This window comes from Astyanax mexicanus, chromosome 2 (assembly GCF_023375975.1).
Source record: "Astyanax mexicanus isolate ESR-SI-001 chromosome 2, AstMex3_surface, whole genome shotgun sequence".
Taxonomy (NCBI): Eukaryota; Metazoa; Chordata; class Actinopteri; order Characiformes; family Acestrorhamphidae; genus Astyanax; species Astyanax mexicanus.
The window spans coordinates 64238309-64260726 of record NC_064409.1 but is presented as its reverse complement, the minus strand read 5'-3'; the positions used below and the strand labels follow the sequence as shown (position 1 = coordinate 64260726).

The following is a 22418-nucleotide window of genomic DNA, read 5'->3' as shown; positions in this document are numbered from 1 at the left end:
ACTACCTTTATAAATGGTATATAAATGGTTAATTACAACTAGTTTATTAATGGTTACTAATTAGGTTGTACATGCCTTAAAAATCATTAATAATCAGTTATAACACATACATAGAAAGGGCAACAATGACCTGTTGCTTGCCAAATAGTGAACTCACAGCCATCTATATTGTTGCCCTTTCTACGTATGTGTTATAACTGATTATTAATGATTTTTAAGGCATTTACAACCTAATTATTAACCATTAATAAACTTATTGCAAATCATTTATGAACACTTTATAAAGGTAGTCTTATTTTAATGTGGTACCAAATCCGATTTTCGATTATAATTGTTTTTTTTTACCACCTACTAAAAATCTAACTACAGATAAAAAAAAATATCAAATGGTTGGTTCAAAACTAGGTTTACTTGTAAAATAAAGAAACTTTGAAGGGAAGATTATTATTGTATTTCACAAATAATCATAAATCCTCACCGGAGAGTGATGACGCTGCAGTTTTTAGAAACAGTAAGATTAATTCCTAGATAAATATATGATTTATCCCACCCCGTGTTTGTGTTAAAAGTGCTGAAACCATGCTGGAACTTTTTTCAGTACGAGTTCAGTCGTCTGAGCGCAATGTTTAGAAAAAAACCCTCTCTCTGAGGGTTAAGTCTGTGGGAGGCGCTGGTAACCAGGTAAGATGGATAACCACTTCAGAAATCAGTAGCGTTTTCGGATATTTTTATTTTATTTTTTAGATTAAATAGAGATATGGGCGCTGCCACCATGACCTGGCAGTCAGGAGGCACCTGGCAGTCACAGACACAGGGATTGCGTGAACTCAAAACGTACCTTTTATTTAGGTTCAAATGCCCTCCACCAACACCCAAAAACAACTCAAAACATAACTACACTGGCCCAGTGGGGCTCTAATCGCTTAAATTTAACTTTCAGTCTTTTAAGCGTCCGATCTGCCTCAGCTTTCCTCTCATCTGTAGCATCTCTCTCTGAGTGAGGGCTGAGAGTCTTTATGCCGGTAGCGGCTGTTAGTCACGGCGTGGGGCAGACCCACGGCTCCTCCGCCTCCGCACGGCACAGTATGTAAAGTCGCGATTACTCCTTTTTAAAATCGCATTAAAACTGTAATTTAAATTAATCAAATTAATCATGAAAATTGCCCAGCACTAACAGGAAGTGTAAAAGTTGTGCTTTGATCTACTCCAAAAGGACACACCTTAAACATGCATTTTTGGACAAGCTGAGATATACAGACCTGATATTAAAACTAAAAAGAAGCATATGGATGGACTTAGTAGTGTAATATTGTAGGATTTTACACTAACATGTATCAGGTTACTTAACCTTACACAGTTCTTGCAAGTGTCTTGTCCACCTCCCCAAAGATATGTAGTGCAGTTACCAGTGCATTGAGTAACAATGATAAAAGGATCATTATATAGGGTATTTTTTGTGCAGTATGCTTCTTGTTGATGTGTGTTGGTTGAGTGCTGAGTGTAAATGATTGTGTGTATTATTATGTATGATCATCATCATCATCATCAACCCTTCTTTAATACATGCCTGAATCAGTTGCAATCGTGACCAACTGGATTAGATCTCTACACCCATGGTAATCTGAAATAGGCATAGTTTGTGGTGTTTAACACTGAATAATAAATATACTGTTAGTTACTCTTACAGTTTACAGTTTTTTTTTTATTCATGCAGTTAGCATCATGCTATGCTGAGGTAAAAATTTCCATTACTTGTGAGCTCCATTAGTCTTCAGTAGCTTCAGTACAGATCTATAAAAGCAGACTTTGGATGCCAAACATGTCTTGGCTGGGTTTCAACAATAGTGTCACTGTGAAAATTGTGTTTATTCATCCTTTAACCTTTGACTCCTACGTAAATAGTGCATGTGTGTGATTTGTGAGTTTGTGGATGAAGTAGGCCTATGCTAGTGTGTGTGTGAGTTAGTGTGTGTGTGTGTGTGTGGATGTTAATGAGTGTGGGATGGTATATGTGTGTGTATGGATTTGCGGGGGGTTTCTGGTGGAAGCAGGCAGCAGATGTTTGCCGCTGTACAGATTAGGGCAGACGGCCCCAGAGGCTCCGCGGGATTGGCTGGCCTGGTTGTGTAACCGTGGTGACAGCAGCAGTATAATTGAGTCAGTGAGTACACGACATGCCTCTGCTATCACTTCCCCTCTCGCTGCTAATGCAGCCTAATCGCCATGCCGATGTTACGCAACGGCGCACTCCACTTCATCACACTGGGTGACTGACGAGACCGGGCGCGTTTGATGCTTCTCTTACTTTTAAGAGACGTCTCACTCCGTCGTGCTTCAGTTCTCCATGAATGTGAGGAATTCGTAATTACCAGGGACTGCAGAAAACATGAATGCTGTGGTTCTGTTTTCTTTCATTTTCTAGAAATGAAAACAAAATTGTTCGCCATCTTGAACAAAAATTTGCAACCAGACTCCGCGCAGTGGAGACCAGAGGCAGAGCCAGATATGCCTAGTACTAATTTGCTAGACTCGCCCTCTTCTTCCAGACCAGTCGTGTCTCTCAGGCTGCCTTCATTGAGCTTACAGCATAGAAGCAGAGTGATTTTCCCACTGGATATCCAGTTTGTCTATAATTTTTCAACAGTGTACAGTAAAAGTGTTGGACAACAGTTGAAAAAGTTCCACTTCAACTATTCTACTCCAAATAATGGATAGAAAGAGCGTTTTTACTCCAGCCAAAGCCCAGATTTCCAATCACTTCATTCATTTTTGTAACACTGCCAATATTAGCACATAAAAAAAACTTCAGAATTAATAAAAAAAAAAAGTATGAAATGAGACCTTTTAATATGTGTAGTATGGACAAAAGTATTAGGACACCTGTTCACACCTGTTCTCTGCAGTGGGCGGTCACAAGCCAAGGTGGGCGAGACACTAAATCACAATTTACGGGTTGAGGTCAGTCTGGGGGGCTTTCCTGATTCACTTGTTTTTCTGTCTCTTTTCTTTTATTGGCTAACACAGGAACATGGGGGTAGAAGAACAATTTTACATGCAGCATGCATACCGTTCCTATCCAATGAAAAAAAAAAGTATCTCAAAAACAGCAGCTTTACAGGAGAGAGAAAAAACCTTCTCAACTTTCAATGAAAGTCAATGTAAAAAGAGTTTATTTCAGGTCATTTTGAAGTATTTCTATTGGTCCATTCATAAAAAAATGTTGGGTACAGTGTAAGGGACGGTTGGTCTGTTCAAATTAGGTAGTAAACTATAAATCAACAAAAATGGAGATACTCGTTTTTCACTGGACAGCAACAATGTGCAACTCAGAGTGACCTACTGTATTTCAAAAAGGGCAAATACTAAACAGTTTCTGCTGAAATTACACCTTTATATATATATATATATAAAGTAAATCACTCACTCCAGTTGTATCTGTGAGGGTTAATTCTGTGCATGTCATGTGTTTTATGAAGTTAGAAAACATGGTGAGTCATGGAGGGGGCAGGGAAGGTAGTTGGTGAATATATGCCTCAGTTACATGTTTACGTCGTCTTCGAGCCGAGCAAACACTCGCGCTCTGGCTTTGTGGTGCGTCTCTGTCTCTGAGGTGCAAGTGTGCGTCACGCATAACACACCCCCCGCCTGCCTGCGCCCCCAAACAGCCGGGACTCAAAGAGTAGCTCCTGCTTTTGAAGCTGCTCTGCTTGGAGCTCCTCTGCAGAGCGTCTGCACAGGGAGATCTGCTGCTGCTGCTTCTGCTGCTGCTGAAGAAAAAGAAGTGCAATATGAAGCCTCTCAGGTTTGGAGTAGGCTTTGAGGGCTTTATTGCTTTCTCTGTGCTCCTGTGTTGCATAACCGTGCCTCACCTGGCTCTTCAGTGATGCACAGATGTGAAAGAAAACAAAAGGGAGCAAGATTGACAAAGACACACACATACACACATGCACACACACAGCCAGTCAGAGATGTGGTAACTTTTGCTGAAGGTTGAACCATCAGAATGGAGTGCAGCTTGAAGAATTGGCATCATGTGATGATAAAAGAAAGTTGGTTGAGGGTGCATGTAGTGATGGCAACTTGGAGTCAAGAACAACCAATAGGATCGCATAGAAAGAGAGAACCAATGGTCTAAGGCCCAATCTTATTTCACCCTTTGGCCCTACCACTTTTCGAGTGTAACCCTTCCCCTTGGAGCAGAGTTACAAGAGGAAGGGTTGAAATCCTCACCTTAAGAATTGGGACAACCTTAACACACCCGATACGTCATCAGGAGCTCTAAAGTTCAGCAACCTAGCTGCTGCTGATTACCTAGTTAACTTTAGCTCTTTATTGTCTTTAGAAACAGGGGAGATGGTGTAGAAATCAATTATTATTATCTATTCCTTAATTCCTCCGTAAAGGGGAGCTGAAATTTGCTTTGATTAACTTTTATTTTATTAAATTTTTTCAATCCACCTTAAATGCTGCAGACCCTGCCATCTGTTGCACCATTTTTAAGGTGGAATGGTAAAGTTTGCTAGCTAGCTACTGAGACAAACTACTAGCAATCTTTTTTATGCTTTTTATAAAGAATTTGGACATAAAACACTGAAACTACACATTAAACTATGGTAATATAGTGCTAATCATCACTTTTAATAAGTAAAATACTTACATTTGTGGGTTTCTTACCAGTGATTCTCATACCCCTCGGTTTGAAGTGCATCTAAAAAAAATCTCTGTATGAAGGGCTAACAAGCCCTATCCCCTCTTCCTACCCCTCCAACCTAACAAGAATCAGGACACCCCTACCCCTTGGTGTGCACTTGCAAAACAGAGAGGTAAGGGTAAGGGGTAGGCCAAAAGCCAAAAACTCTTTTTCTGCATATCTAGAGCTGTTTATGAAGAGTCTGACCACTTTCTTGTCATATCAGGAAATGACAGGGAGCACGCAAGTGAGTCCTCTATGAATGGGGGTGAAGGTGGCTAAAAGCAAAAAATTAAAATTAAACATTGTAACTAACTATTTGTTGTAAATATTATTTTACTTTTAGAAAAACAACAACAATGTATTTTACTAAAAAGCCAAGACAACATACACATATATGTCCATTTTTCTAAAGCAAGCAGGTTTTAGACATTAAAGATGCTAGCATTATTGCTACTGTTACTGCTAGCTGATTGGTTGGTGAGTTTATGTTGGAGTTACAGACAGACCACATTTTAAAGACTGGAGTTTTAAAGCTTAAAAAATATACTTAAAAGATACTTATTCTGTGGTATCTGAAACATTTTATTTGTTCTGTGCCGAGGAAATTAGTACATATTTTAGTTTCAAAATAGCAGATACTTATAATCTCAGTTGCTTCATATGTTCCATACATTCTGGATTCACTTTAAGTGGGTATTCTCCTCTCTAGGGATTATCTGGCATGGCATTGCTAGCTCTCGAGTGTGTTTAATTCTCACATGTTCTTTTGAAAAATGTGTTTCTGGAAAGCAACTTGGTAAGTCTGTTTTTTCCCACTGTAAAAAATTGTGTAATTCGTCACCCAGTGTCGCCAATCAGTCGTGTAGTGTGAAATCCACAACAAACTGAAGAACTTGAGATTACAGTAAAATCACCTATGTTTTGTAAACAGCACAATGATCTAACAACTCGAAATGTTGTGTAGTGCAGAGACTGTAAAAAAAGATGGAACCCGTGTCGCCGTTCCCATTCATTCAATGAAAATGAAGCCAAAATCTTCCGCCATGTTGGCGATCCTGCCACCTGTTTCTGCGCAGTAAAGACCAGAGGAGGGAGAAAGACTGTGGAGAGACAGCCTACTCATTTAAATAACCCCGCCCCTAAGTGCTGCCTCGCGGTCACATTCTGCAAAGTGGAGCGGAGCTGACGGTCTATTATTGGTCCCGCCCATAACTAGCCCTTTTACAATAACCACACCTTTTTGAATAGAGCTGAATAACGTTTTTAAAAAACGAATTCTGTGGGATATAAAAAATTGACAATATAAGCAGAGGTTACACTAGCTGCTGCATTTAAATAATGGAGGTAGAATTACAGTATATTGGATAAAAACGTGATTGAAAGTTGTCTGTTTTGCCATTGAAACCTATGGGGATGGGTGGGGTTACACAGCTTTCTGCAACCGAACAGCAGGGGGCGCCCGACCTGTGGTGGCTTCACTTTTGAGAGACGATGCTCTGTCCAGCTATATACAGTCTATGGTGTAGTGTAAACCAAGCTTTAATTACTTTGTTAGGGCATTGGTGTGTTCACAGTGATTGTTACGAAAGGTAAGTTGATGCCAGTTTCAAAGCTTTATACATATTCTGACCCCTCAAACATTGTCGCAACAATCAGAAGCTGCCTAAACACTCTGAAAAGTAACATAATCTATAAGTACAGAGCAGGAGAAGACTATATGAAGACACCCAAGCCTCTGGTAGCTGTTTACTTTATTCATGTAATTAAGCATTTGCACTTATAAGGAACTGTAGATTGTAAATAATTATTTGTAGTCTTATAGTCCAAAAATACTGTATCTTTTTTAATTGCTTGTGTGATTTCTGTAATCAGTAATGCAGATATTGTACAGTAATACAGACTCTGGACTTGGTGGTGCACTGTTCTACTGTGCAAAGATTCCCAACCAAATAAAGTCGTCCACTTAACTGCCTATCCAAATGAACAACAATTCTGGATTGTAAAATCAAAGGGAGAAATTTAATCCCATTTAATCCTGTATCTAATGTAGCTTAAGCACAGCTCACTCTCACACTGTGCTGTGGTGATGATAGCTGTTTGTTTCTTCCTGTGGGGTAGAAGAGTGTTGGAGTAGTTTGAGCATCGTGGTCTATATGTAGATGCTCGTCTTAATGAAGTGCTTCAATTACAACTAGCTCGTTTTAAAGCTGAGTGGTTTTTAAATAGAGATATTACATTAAATATCCATTCAGTAACTCAAATATTTAAACATGTGGGAATGCATAGTCCTGCCAGTGTCCTGAGTTCACATTCTGATATTGTCGCTGGTGAATCTGATAAATAATGAGTGAGTCTGTTAAATAATGTAAAATATGTAAATGTACAGTCACTAAACATTCTATTATGGTTAGATTGCAAACATAGTTTAAAATGCAATGAATAAATAAAAGCATTAATAAATAAAGAACTCCAAGCGCATGAACTCTTACTTCTGAATAAATAGAATGTAGTAGAAGTCACATCCTTAGATGGAAGGCCATAATCACATTTTTTTTCGACGGACAGTTCTGGTGGAAACAGGAGAGTTGAGGTGCACATTGAATTCTGCCGTGATTTGGGCAGCCGTGGTTTTATGTTTTTTGAATACGATCCGGGTTATTGCCCGAACATCCCTTTCAGACAACTTCCTCTTACAGCGTCCACAGTTAATCCTGTTGGATGTGGTTCGTCCTTCTTGGTGGCATGCTGACATTTCCCTGGATACCGTGGCTCTTGATACATCACAAAGTCTTGGTCACAGATGCTCCAGCAAGACGTGCACCAACAATTTGTCTTTTTTTATTTTATCCCATTTTCTCCTCAATGCTACTAACACTAGGAGGTTGAAGACCAGCACATGCCTCCTCCGATACATGTGAAGTTCCAACTGCTGCTGATGCAGCATCACTAGGTGTCCACTGGGCTTCGATACATCTGCAATTAGACGCCTGTACTGATCAACATTACACTAGGAGTGATGTGATGAGAGGGCCCTCTCTACCCACCCAGAGAGGGCATGGCTAATTGTGCTCTCTCAGACTCTGGCTGCTGACGGCAAGCAGCATTATCCAGGATTCAGCAATCCTCAGATCATAGCAGAAGCTCCTTAGTCCTTAGTATTTTATTTCTTTTAATGAAAAGTACAATAAAAGTGAGTGTAAAAATATTGAATTCAAAGTCAATTAGGACCATTTATCATAAATGTTTGATATAATATATATAGATAACAACTGTCAGCTTGACATGACAAAAAGTGCTTGATACGAAACACATACATGCAATACATGATATTATTCAATAAATGAATGATGAGCATATTAAGTATGTATATGTATAAATTAGGGCTGTCAACATTAAAGCATTAATGTACATGATTCATGCTTAAAACTCAGAAATCCTTACAACCCAGCTAAGATGTTTACAAAAAAAAAAAAAAAAAAAGTTTCCTCTATCCAATTTCTCACTCATTCTTTATCCCGGCGCCCCACATTGGTTTTATTTTCTCTCAAACATATAACAAGTATATACTAGTATTTTAATTGAGACCACTAATATAAATAAAATTGCATTTCACATTTCTTACATTCATTCCTTTATGTACATTTAAATATACACTAAAGGCCAATTTATATTTCTGCGTCAAAGCTATGCCTTGGTCTAGGCATATCCAGTTACAGTGTGCTGAACAGCGGAGCAGGTTTATAATTCTGCATGCTTGTTTTAGCGGCTCTGCGTCGCTCTGCAGTTTAAACCGCAAAGGTGGGAAGGTGGGGGCGGGAACGCGAGGCCCGGCTGACCAATCACAGCTGCGGCTGTCTGCTTCATGCGACATGTAGTTACATTTCCAGGGAGGTGTGCGTTCGAGCTACGGTGTAGAATAATAAATTGGCCTTAAGTGTCATCGCTCCATAAATAGCAGGGTACATATCGCCGCTGTCCTATGTAAAAAAAAGAAAAAAACACTTATCTCCATTTTTGTGGATTTTTTGTTTACTACATAATTTAACAGACATAATAATACATAATACATAATAACAGACAAATTGTGCCTTGCACTGTGCCAAAATTTCTTAATGAACAGACCAATAGAAATACTTTAAAATGACCTGTAATAAACTTTTTTTTTATATTGGCTTCTATTGAATGTTTACAAGGTTTTTTCTCTCTCCTGTAAAATTGCTGTTTTGGAGATAAGTGTTTTTCATTGGACAGCGACAATATAAATATTCAAATTACATTGCAGAGCCCATCTTCAAAAAAAAGAGATACAAGGATGTTGCACAACAGCAGCAATGTGCTCTATAGTAATTGTGTAAGTTTTTATGACCATTCATTCATTCATTCATTCATTCATTTATCACTTCTGCTCCTGCTGTTGCAGTTTTTTTTTTCGCTGGGATTTGATTCTATTAGTTCAGCATCAGAGCAGTAGTCAGATGTGGTCTTCATTCACACTGTCCTGCATCCCTCCTGTCTGTCCTTGTTCCAATACAGTGTGTGTGTGTGTGTGTGTGTGTGTGTGTATGTGGTAAACTGATGCTTTTGGTTAAGAGCTTTCCTCTGCCCAGCAAACAAGCCTCTGTCATGGCCTGGTCTGTTTTAGTGTGGCTACTGAGAGGGTTTTTCTTTGTCTGTGGAGCAGTTAAACTGAAAACAGATAAAGATGAAGAGTAAAGAAAAGAAGCAGTGAAATCTCTGATATCTGCTACACTCTATTGATCCCCTGCTCTTGACATTTGTTCCTGAAGCAGGTCAGTGTGTAAGGCTTTGTAATAGGCCTGTCAGCAGTAGGCCTATTGTCACATTGGTTAGTTTATGTGAGTGCGCACATTCAGAATGTGTGGCAGCGTTTTTTTTTTCTGGGTTCTCGTTTCTTGGAAACAACAAAATCAGCAGGAGCTGCTCTCAAAATGTCTGTTGTGCTGCTTCCCCTCCGTACAGAGTGCTGAGAGAACTGTGGCAGTGCTGAGAACAGCATTCTGTTCCAGTGAGCTCAGCACCTCCCTTTCCAAACTGCCCTAACTCTGCCTCTTTCTCTCTCTCTCTCTCTCTCTCTCTCTCTCTATCTCTTGCACGCGCACACACTTACACGAACACTGATGCCAACTATGGAGGCCCACCCCCCCAAAAAAATCTGATGTATTGCTGGGTGGTTAATTAAATTACTTGTTTAATGCAATTTTTGAAATGGGATAATCCAGATTGTACATACTTACCAGAGGTGGAAAGTAACTAATTACACTTACTCGCATTACTGTAATTCAGTAGATTTTATGAGTAATTTGTAATTTTTAAAGTAGTTTTTAAAATAGGTCATTTTACTTTTACTCAAGTACATTTTGACACAAGTAATTTACTTCACTACATTGGAAAACTTCCCATTACTGAGTAAAAAATGAAATGCTGGGGGGAAAAAAAAATTGTCTAAATAAAAAGAAAATGAGTTTTGTTCTCCATGGCAGCGCAGCTGAACTTCTCCATGCAGTGTTTATTACGGTTAGCGGGAGGGACACTGTGTGAATCAGCTGTGCAGGCGAGTTATTCTACCTATCGATATGTGCTACTTTACGGCACTGCGCATGCGCCGACCAACATTTTTTTTGTATGTTTTCATGTTTTTCATGATAATTCCTTAAGTTTTTTACTAGAAACATCTGCTTGAATGTAAAAAAAAAACCTGTAAATAGCAGTTAAAGCACAGAAATGGCAAGTTAAAAAATAAATATCATAGAAAAAAAATGGATCATAGAAACCTATGCCACTTGTCCTTGAACATGTTTTATGGGGTGGTCTTAACAAATACTGCCTGAAAGGTACAAATTATTTAATGTATTAATTATTTCATTTATGATTTGTACTTTTTTACATCAAATAAATAAAAGTAACTATGTAACTTGTACTATGTAAATTGAGTACTTTTTTACTTTTACTCGAGTAAATTTTTAGATGGGTACTTTTACTTTTACTTAAGTAGAATTTTAGCAAAGTAAAGGTACTTTTACTTAATTACAATTTTTCAGTACTTTTTCCACCTCTGATATTTACATATAGAACACTCCAGAGGGAATCTCAGTAGACAGACCTGAGCTTCTGTTACTTTTACTTCTGTGAAGTAATATTTTATGTGTATAAATTATTAAAAAATTCTTCAATTAAAAATAAGGAAGTTATCACCATGTTTAATATAAAACCGACTTGTAAGAATGAAGGAAGCTGCTTGCTATTCTATGAAATGGCTAAAAACAACTTTCTTGGAAATAAATAAATAAAAGAAACAGTTGTTTGTGTAGCTGTAGTTGTAGTTTATTTCTATTTTGGCATATCTACAATTTAAAAAAATAAAACTGTCTATGTTCAGTTTTTATGTAAGAACAACCACAATCACAATCAGAATCTTAATCAATGAGAAAGTCTCATATATTTTAAGGATATGGATATTTGTTACAGTATGACCCAGAGCAATGTGAAGGCAATACTTATGCCACGTATGAGAAAACCAATGACCATCAGACTTCTGTAACAGTCTGAAAACTGCAGGCTTCTTACCACAACCAGAAACCCACATGGTTAATAATCCCATCCTTGTTTCACTCTCTGTTTCTTTCCCCTGCAGGGTTACTAGTTTCATGATTATTCCACCAAATTGGGAAAGTTTCCAAATGAAGCTTTGAGTGGAAAAGATGAATTATTATTATTTGTGAGCTACTTTTAAAATAAAAAAGGTAGTTGCCAAAAAGATCTGATATTTTTCATTTAAAGCTGTAGAAAATGGAAACAATGCACTGCTGCTATGATCATTAAATATCATGCGTAAAGCAGCGTCTTTGGTAAGGCCCTTCAGTGTGTATGTGATCTAGTAAAAAAAAAAAAGAAGAAGAGATCATCAGATGACTGACCTTTCTTATCAAAAACTCCACCCCACATACTGTACTTGATTTTAATGTTACTGATGACAGAAAGAACATTGTAGAAGAACAGAATGTGATTATATGTGCATAATAAGATTAATAGTTAGACCAAAAAAAAAGTTCGCACTACATGAGTCTTTAGGTCGTTGAACTCTTCATACGTCTTCACACTACTTCTTGATCGTATTTTTCACACTATAAGGCACACCGTGTTATAAAGTGCACAATTAATTAAAATCAATTAATGTCTATTTTCTGGTCTGTTTTCATACATCAAGGCACACTTGATTAAAAGGCACATTTTAAGAGGCACTATAAACTATAAACTTAAATTATATAACTATAAATTCAGCAGGTCTCGTCGCTGGGTGGTGGTGGGGAGGTAGCTAACTAAGTTAAGTAAAGCTAAGCTAAGTAAACAAAACTATAATAAAAAATGTCTTTCTTTTAAAGTCAAACGATTTAGTCGATTTAGATGAGTAAAGTGCTTTCTAAGCAGTAAGCTTAGATTACCAAATTTCTCCAGCACTAAGGCTGGAGCATTATCATTAGTTAATGCTGGTAAGCCAGGGCAATATGGTTCGTCCCACGTAGCTATTTTAACACAGGTTAGCGGTTAGTGGCTAATGCTAATGCTAATGCTACAATCTGACTGGTAAGAATCATACATAAGGCGCACGGGATTATAAGGCGCATCGATGATTTGGGTGAAAATTAAAGGATTTTGAGTGCGCCTTATAGTGTGAAAGAAACAGTAATCAGAAATGTTTAACTGGTTGTGTTTTTGCAGATTACCCAACGGTTTAGAGACATGGGGTCACGCATGATAAGATCTTTCACCAGTAGAAAGCCACATTGAGTCTGTCTGCACTCCAGAATCAGCTTTTGTCATAATGATGTACGCCAGAACTGCAGCAATGCCATGCACTAGAAACCTAAATAGATGTCCATAAAACTTCCATACTACTCATTTCATACTACTATATTTTTAGTTCCAGATATTAAATGTGACAGATATTTATTGGTGACTTTTGAGACATCGACAATCACTCTATGAACTTTCAGGTTGTGTCTTTCAGCCTTTTTATACATAGCAATTGAATCAGCACTGAGCAAATTCCAGTTTACCTTAGACTATTTTTGTTTGTGATCTCTGAGTGAAAAGAGAAGATCATGCAGCAGAAAAAAATAAATGTTCCATCACTCTTTTTCTCTCAGTTTTGCTTTAGCAATATCCTGACCTTTTCACCTTATTCTAACATTATAATATTTCCTTTTTTTCATTTAGGTTTTTCATATTTTTTAAACGTAAAAGAAGGTAGGGGATGAAAAACCCACTATAGACATAGTTAATGCCACCAGACAGCACTACACTGAGGAACCCTGAGTGCTCCGGTAAGCCAGGGCAATATGGTTCATTCCACGTAGCTTGTTTTAACACAGTAAACGTGCAGACTACTGTCCTTTGAAATTAGCTGAAGCTAATGCTAATGCCACAATCTGACTGGTAAAAATCATACATAAGGCGAACTGGATTAAAAGGCGCATCGATGATTTGGGGAAAATTAAAGGATTTCAAATGCGCCTTATAGTGCGAAATATACAGTAACGCATTACATGACTGTTCAGAGACATGGGGTCAGAAATGATAAGATCTTTCACCAGTAGCAACCCACATTGAGTCTGTCTGCACTCCAGCATCACCTTTTGTCATGACGGCATACGCCAGAACCTTGTTCTAACGTTATAATATTTGCTTTTTTCCATTTAGGTTTTTCACATTTTTAAACTTGAAAGAACGTAGGAGATGGAAAACCCACTATAGACAAAGTCAAGTTCATTTGGACACCCTGTGGGAAAAAAAGAACTGGATCGAGACCTGCTAGAGGAGGTGGTCTTGGTTTGGTCCCAAAAGAACCCTAGAGTGGTTCACTTGTGGTGAAAACGTGATCCGGTCTCGATCCGAACCAGCTATCAAATATACTTATTTTTATTGGAGCTAAACTGCTGATAAGGTGTAGTTTAATCTGATATATTAGCCAGATAATGCTGATTAGTTACCCCATCTATGGAGAGAAAAACTCTGTCTCTGTTGCTTCATGCTGTTTACATGTGTAGACTGTGCTTCGTTCACTGCTCACAGGCGCAGCTACTCTGTTTACTATGTGTACATCAATGCTGCACAGATATACGTGCAGAAACACGGAATCTTCTCGCTATATTTTCTTTGTTGCTCCTGCATCAGACAGCTCTGACCAATCAGAGGAGGCAGTGTGCTTGTGTGGTTTATTGGTGCTCATTTTGGTGTGTTTAGGTTTATGCCTGTGCGAAACCGAGACCGAGAACCGAAACAGAGGAAGAAAACACTCCTAATAAGCTAAATCATCAACTGATTTGGACTATAGAAACCAACTACAGGTGTGAAAACACCCTAAAATAAAAAAAGTCAGGACAATATTACATTTGTTACTACTTAAAGGCTTATGTTCCTGGACACTTAAGCCAAGTTATACAGTAGAATATACTGTATTTTACTTTTAATGGAAAATATTAATTCAAAAGACTTTGTAGTCCAAGACTAGACTTAACCTCTGCCTGGGAAACTGAGTCATGGTGTCTAAAATTAGAATTAGCTGCAGCAAATCAGCTGCAGATGAGTCTTGCTTTTATTTAAACCTCAGACACTATGCAAGGTGTGCAAGATGGAAACAGGGCTTTGGACTAATAAAATTCTGAGTCCTGCATCCGATTCATTTATTTATTTTTGACTGCAATGTTCCTTTCTCCTCAGACATTAAACACATTAACTGCAGCCAATAGATTCCACAAAACACTAAACAATGAACTATACACAGCACTGTACAATAGACTATTCTCAACTCAATATAATAGACCATACAGCTATTAAACACAGGATAGAGACTAGACAGAGCACAATGGATGAGAGGGGGTGTGGGAATACTATTATACTTGTGTTTTATTAGTGAATAATGATACTCTTTTGCACTCCTTGAGTCCTTGGTAGCTTGGAACCTTGTCAGAAGAGCAGACAATGTATAGAATGAATATACTTTAAGAGCATTTGTGCTTATAAAGATCATTTAGTGTGACCTTTCCCATGCAAAGTGACTGCAAGTTGCATCGATCCAGTTGCAAGAAAATGTTTTCCTTATTGTAGATAAGGAATGTCAATAAAAATGTTAGCACGTGCCAGAGATTTCTGTATTCAGTCTTCAGCTGGCACTCTAGGATTCTTCCTCACCTCATTGATCATTCTGCGCTGTGCTCTTGCAGTCATCTTTACAGGATGACCACCACACCTAGGGAGAGTAGCAACAGTGCTGCACTTTCTCCATTTGTGGAGCATCTGACCGTCTGTTTTACCGTGGACACATGAACATCAAGGCTTTTAGAGATGCTTTTGTTACCCTTTCCAGCTTCATGCAAGTCAACAATTCTTAAACGTAGGTCTTCTGAGAGCTCTTTTGTCTGAAGCATGATTCACATCAAGCACTGCTTCCTAAGAACAGCAAACTCAAAACTGGTGTGTGTTTTTATAGGGCAGGGCAGGGCAGTTTTAACCAACACATCCAATCTCATCACATTGATTGGACTCCAGGTTGGCTGACTCCTGGCTCTTAGAAAATTAGCTCTTAGAAAAGTCATTAGCCTAAGGGTTCACATACTTTTTGGACCCTGCACTGTGAATGTTAACATGTTGTGTTCAATAAAACCATGCAAACATGTAATTTTTTGTGTGGTATTAGTTTACGCAGACTGATGAAGATCAGAACACATTTAATGACCAATTTATGCAGAAATCCAAGTAATCCCAAACTTTTTCTTACAACTGTGTATCTAGCTGAACTGTCTGTCTGTCTGTCTGGTTGTCTGTGTCTATCTTACTTTATCACTCTTATTGTTACTCTTGTCATGTCTCTGATAATCACTCTGCCCCAGTTCAGTTCCTCATTACTAAATTCAGACTGGCGTTTCAGAACACTGGACAGCTCTTTGGGTTCTCACACACTTCTCCAGAGCGCTCTACTGTCACTCTGAGACATCTCACACACACTCGCTGTTTTGTAACAGGGTTTCACTTTTCACTTTAGTGATTTTTTTCTGTAGAGACTCAAACTTCCACTCCTCCCTCTCAAGACTTACTGGACCAGAGCACACTTACCCAACATGACCCTGAGGTTGAACTGGTGTACCATATCTGTGTGATTACTTTACTCCACAGTGTTCACTTTTCACACTGCTTTACATTTTATGATGTATTTGCTTCTTATCACATATCACAGACTTAAGGTATTTCTATGTAAGCTGTAAGTGATGTAAGTGCTCTTGAAGAGCAAACACAGTGTTGTAGGGATTACTCTTCCCAGGAAGTCATTAATCAGCAGTGGTTATGAAGACTGAAGCCAGTGCAGCTGTGTGAATAGGGTTTGTCCCTGGAAGAACTACACAGTAAGAAGACAGGTCTTTAGTGTCATTGTGAAGTGTGAAATAAAGTTCTTCTTCATTGTGTTATAAATATCTTTCTGTTGTGTGTGAAACTGTTTTATTATTTATTTCCCCCACGGCCAAGTACCCAACCCACTCATTAGGACTTCCCCTATCACTAGTGATGCCCCAAAACCAGGAGGGTGAAGACTCCGCCGATACATGTGAAGTCATCCAGGGGCTCACTTTTTGAACTGCTGCTGATGCAGCATTGCTGAGTATCATCACAGCGAGCTTGGTTCCGATACATCAACTCACAGACGCCTTGTGCTGATCGACATCACCCTTTGGAGTGATGTGGGGAGAGAGTGCCATCTACCCACCCAGAGAGAGCAAGACCAATCGTGCTCTGTCAGGGCTCCAGTAGCCGATGGCAAGCTACATGAACAGGATTCGAACCAGCAATCTTCTCTGATCATTGTGGCAGCGCTTAGCCCGCTGGACCACACAGAGTCCCTCTGTTTCTTCTTCTTCTTCTTCTTCTACTTCTACTTCTTCTTCTACATTGTGTTGTAACTGTTTTTGTTACTCACACTTTTATGTTCGAAACTGTGTGTTTATTGTGGATTAGTGTGTGTTTGTTTCTCCTCTGTGTTTATTGGCTCTTTATCTGGCCGAGCAGGTTAATTATTTTTCTTTGTTTGCTGATATCTAATGTATAAAACACATCGGTCTGCAGTGATAGCTCTGTAGCTGAATGGAGTTCATAGCATCATTCATGTGTTTGCTGTGAGCTGGAGAGTACCCCTCTCATTAATATGCCGGAGCCTGTGTTAGCGTAGCGGCGCTGTCGGAGCCGCTGGGGGTTAAGAGCTTTGCTGGAGAACACAGCACTGAGGTGGAGAGGGAGGGCAGGCCAGTGATCCTAGCAGCTTTCCTCACTCGCTCCAAATCCCTCACTAGCCTAAGGTTCTTAGCCCTTGTGTTGTGTGCAGCAGGACTTTAGCCCAGTCTGCTCTCAGCAGGAGAAAAGCGGCCTCAGTCTGAGCAGCGATGTGCTCTGATTCCTTCATGCTGCTCCGATCCTCTTTACTTCCTCTCACAGAGCAGTCTGACGGAGCAGAGAGCAGGGAAGGGTTAAAGGATTTGTGTGTGTGTGTGTGTTTACAGAATTCGTGTCTTTAGGATGTCCTTTCCCTAATAGTTAAATCACTTAACAATATAATAGTAATAATGCAGCACTCTTTGCAAAAGGATTGCTTATTTTTTTAAATAAAAACATATATTTTATGTGGAACTATGACAGTTATCATATGATCTGTTTGTGACTACACAATGCGTTGAGTGTAGTGTAAACTCATTGAGTGAATCGGTTCATGAATCGAGTGCCAATTCGAATCAATGATTCAAAACGTTGTTAAGAAGCCAATGTGTTGATCTGACACTTTGAGCTTGTGTATACACAGCGACAAGGAAACTCAGAGTCGACACAGAGCTAATACATTTGAATATATTTCAGAATGCCTGTTTGCGACTGAAAACTAAGAAATTAAGCAGTAAACCAGTCACCGAACAGATGAGCAGTGAACGCTGCACATTATTGCATGTGTAAACAGCATGGAGCAGCAGAGACAGCATTTGATCACAGCAATATATTATCTGGCTAATATATCAGAGTAAACTGTGCCTTTATTAATCAGCAGTTTAGCTCAATTAGGAAGAAGTATATTTGATAGTTGGGTTGGATTGAGACCAGATCATGTTCTCATCACAAGCAAACCACTTCATAAAAAAAAAAAAATCTGTGTTGGGCTGGGCAGATTACAGTGGAAATTTTGGTCAAAATTGGTGGTGTAATTAATTTGAATTAAAGAAATAATAACTGGTTACTGATTTCAAATTAATCACATGTTAACACTTTAACATTGACAGCCCTAGTAAAACACATTGTTCTATATCATTATGTAAAATATAGTTAATACATTAAATGATAGAGATATTTAAATCCAGACTTCAATTTACTTTCTAGCCTTGGATTTTGTTATCAGATAGATATGAAAGATGCACTCTACAGACAAAAGTATTGGGACAACTGCTTATTTCTACTTTAATTTGAAATGTAGAATATTATCCTGTTTTTAGTTGAAGAAACTATCTCTTGTTTTCTAGTAAAGGCTTTATTATAGACTCATCCCAATCATTTAAGATGGAGCACCATAATTCAGATACTTTAGCTATCTACAGACACCTGTACTGTTACATTAGGAATGAAAAGAGGAGAGAGTGCCATCTACACACTCAGAGAGCATGTGATGTCAGTTGTGCTCTCTCTCAGAGTCTCTTAGACTCTGGCTGCTGATGGCAAGCAACATGTTTGAATCGAACCAGCAATTCGATCCAGCAATCCTCAAATCACAGGCACTGGGTTCAACTTAGAGTAGCTGAGTACATTTATTAGAAGGGGTGTCCACAAATATTCTGACATACTGTATTTATTAGGATCATTAGTGTTGATAGGATGGATGGAAAGATTTGTCACTTAACTATTAATTGGGAAAAAGTATTTCTCTAGTAACTGAGCTGTGTTAATATTACGTGGAGCTGTTGTATAATGATGTTCTCAAGGAGTTAGGCCACGTCTACTGCAGCATATCAGCGTATTCAGCTCATGCATTTTGCGAGCAGTTCGTGAAAAGCAGGCTGAATGACAGCCACCTTGCTTGTCCTGTGGAGACAAATGTTTATACTAGTGTTTTCTCCCCATTATGACGTTAATTTATTTATTTCTGCCATGCTCTGACCTCTGATCATCATATAAATGCTAATGGTGCTCCTGTCTAAGCTCTGCGCACACACACAGGCGTGCACAAACACACATACACACACATACACTCACACGATCTCACTGTGCACACACATACACAGTGCGCACACACTCACACTTCAACTGATGAAGCCATTACTATGCTTAATTATCTGTAGTTTGGGATGAATTCTTTTTCTCTCTCTTTCCCCTTTATCACATTTTCGCTCTTCATAAGGAAACCAAACAGAAATGTCCAAGCAAGCAAGTGTGTGTTGTGTGAGTGTATGTGTGTGTGTGTAGTGAGTGCTGCTGTTCTTGCTGTGTACTGTGCTGGTCTCTTCATCCTCTATTGCTGTGAATTGCAGCACTTTTTTTTCTCTCCCGGCTGTCTTTTCTCCCCCCCTCCCCCCCCCCCCCCCCAATACATGTGCGTGTCTGAGGTAATTATAGAGATATGAAATATTCATTATCTGGTGTAGCACAGGCGTTGAACTCTCCCTCTACCCGCTGATTTAAGCGCCGTAGGCCCTGCGTACTAAACAACACAGCCGGAGTCTTTTTCGCCGTGGCTTTCACTTCTTCTGAAAACGCTTGCTCACCAGCTGCTGGGAGAGTGCAGGCCTTTCAGGATGAAGATTTTAGCCTGGAAAGTCCTTGGGCAGAGTGGGGCGGAGGGATGAGGGGGTGGGGGGTGACTGTTGAAGGGTTTAAAGTTGTAGTGTAGACACAAGTAGCGCTGCTGGCCCGTATGACCTCAAACAAGTATCTCGATGAATTACACATATTACCTTTGCATTTATTATAATTAATGAGGTTTATCATTTTAACAAACCTTTATTTTAATGAATGACAGACACTGTTTATTTGGCGCAAGCCACTTACATGAGTTGCAGTTGGCTCAGTGTATGAGTTCTTGTTCATGTTGCTTCCATGTTAGTAGTAGTAGGAATTCCACTTTTCATGCAGTGCATACATTTCTTGTCTGGGGAGGAGCGGGGGCAGCACAAAACTTATATCATCCGGTTCGAATCCTGTTCATGTAGCTTGCCATTGGCTACCGAAGCATTCCTGAGAGAGCACAATTGGCCTTGCTCTCTCTGGGTGGGTAGATGGCACTCTCTCCCCACTTCACTACAAAGGGTGATGTCGATCAGCACAAGGCTGCATCTGTGAGCTGATGTATCGGAACCGAGTCGCTGTGCTTTCCTCCGAGTGCACTGTGATGCTATTCGGCAATGCAGCTTCAGCAGAAGTAGTTGGAAAAGAGGCGGTGGCTGATTTAATTTATATCAGAGGAGGCATGTGCTTGTCTTCACCCTCATGGTGTTAAGGGGGAGTCACCCCACTAGTGATAGGGGGAGTCCTAATGAGTGGGTTGGGTAATTGGCCGTGTAAATTGGGGAGAAAAAATAGAAAAATAACAATAATAAAAAAGGAAGTTGGGTTCCTCTAGCAATTCATTGACCAGCTCTAGTTAGAAGTGAAATATTGAGCAGTCTGAGCTAAGTATGTCTGTGGGCTGTGGGCCTACAGTGACCCTGACCAGGGAGCCTCCAGAAATGACTTGGAATATTTTTTTTTTATTATTAACTTTCATTAAATATTAAGAAGTGAATCAAAGAGGTCAGTTTCAGCTTGTTAATTGTTTAATTAAATTATTGTGTTGAACTGCTGACTCGTGACAGCCCTGCTCTCTGAGCGCTGATCTAAAGCACTGTGATGGATGGTCTTTGAGAGCAACCCAGAGCTGTGTAGAGAAGATGCACACCATCAAACTGCTAGCTGTGCTGCTTATCTTCTGAAGCATTGCTGTCACAGCTCTGAGGTTGCCGAGGGAGACACGCCGCCTGTGTTTTATTGTGTAGTGGCATGTGGTTCAGGAGATACTCGTGCTTGGTGTAGAATGAGAGAGTGAATTATAGGCATGGTGTTGACTGTGGCTTATAATTATGTAAAGTGTGTATGTTATGCTAGGTGCTATGGAAATGCTAAATGCTCCTGCAGTGAGAGCTTGTTTTGTAGATGTGTTTTTTTTAGGTGAATTAACTCCTCTTTTTCTTCTTCTTTTTCTTTTCCTCAGGTTTGGTGAAGCTCGGGGTGCACTGCGTAACATGTCAGAAAGTCGCCATAAAGATAGTCAACCGGGAGAAGCTCAGCGAGTCGGTTTTAATGAAGGTAAGGCCTTTAAAACTCAAGCAAAGTTGTTCTACCCGGCACATTTTAGTGATGTTGTATTGTGGTTCTTCATGCATCAATTACACCTTAACCCAGCTGGCCACTAACCTCAAAAGATATAGTACATATTAGTGGAGTGTAGGTTGTTAGATTAAGTGACCAATATTTAGTGTTTAAATAGCATAAATGCTACATCAGCTGTCATGAATGCTCTATGTCACATTGACATTAGTGGGCAGTTTCTTAGACAAGGATTAAGCCTAGCTATAGACTATGCTTTACCTTCAATAGAAAATCTCCATTTAAAATGCTGTGTAGTCCAAGACTAGGCTTAATCCTTGTCTGGGAAACTGCCCACTAATATCTTATGCCAATGTCAGTTTGACATAGAACGTTTATAACAGCTGATGTTGCTGTTTTTGGTAGTTTTAAAGGTCTCATTTCACTCATTCCATCATTTTTAAATTCATTTTAAAATGTCTAGTTGTGGTCTCTAAAATGAATAAATGCCAAGTGAGTGTTTTTTTGTGAAAAAAAAAAATGCTCAGGCGTTTCTATTTAGCCCTGCTTTATTTCACCGAATTAGAGGTCTCTAAAGAAAGACATACATGCAAATATATTGCCTACGATTGGCTAACAGCACTGCAGCACAGAACGCCTACCTGCCTTCCCCCCCAGTCAATTTTACAGCTCTAAAACTCAAAGGACAAAATGTTTTCAGAGATACAGCCTTAGTTATAAAGATATAACACTGAGTACTAGGTAAAGTTAACCGTTAAACTTCTCCTAACGTCAGACTCGAGGTGCCCTGCGTCCGAGAATGTTATAAATGCCGCGGGTGAATGCGAGTGCAAGTAGAGTGTTTCCCTAGTGTTTATTTAAGGTCTTGGTAAAACGCAGAATCAACCAGAGATTTAAACTTAACGCTAACAAGCTCTGTAAACAGAGTAAACAGCTGTAAACTCCTCCTTAGCTGTAGCTCCTAATGCTGTAGCCTGGGTTCAGCCCCCCCCCCCTGTGGGCGGTCCTAAGCCGAGGTGGGCGATGCCATGAAATCACTGGTTGACGCAGACACCCTAACGTCTCTCTAATCAACTCGTATTTCTGAGGATCTTCTTTTACTAGCTACTGCAGAAAAGAAAGGCTGAGAAAGAGTTTCCTGTGCAGAATGCATATACAACTCAGACCTATAGTATTTCACAAGCAACAAGAAAAAGTGGATTTTAGCAGAATGAGGCCTTTAAACTGTGATTATAAATGACAATATAAAATAAATAATGATAAATAGCCAAAACAAACTAGTTGTAATGTGACCAAAACTTAGCATCTGCTTAACATAATCATGTTAACA

The 22418-nt window shown here is 39.2% G+C and overlaps 1 protein-coding gene across 8 annotated transcripts in view; it reads left to right on the top strand.

Annotated features, from left to right (window-relative positions):
* Positions 1 to 22418, top strand: part of brsk2a (BR serine/threonine kinase 2a) — a 343610-nt gene that overhangs the window by 165873 nt on the left and 155319 nt on the right. For all 8 annotated transcript variants that reach the window (XM_049474717.1, XM_049474716.1, XM_049474712.1 and 5 more), the window contains exon 2: positions 20973 to 21067. In XM_049474717.1, the coding sequence (XP_049330674.1) occupies positions 20973 to 21067 (95 nt within the window). The remainder of the gene's footprint in view (positions 1 to 20972; positions 21068 to 22418) is intronic.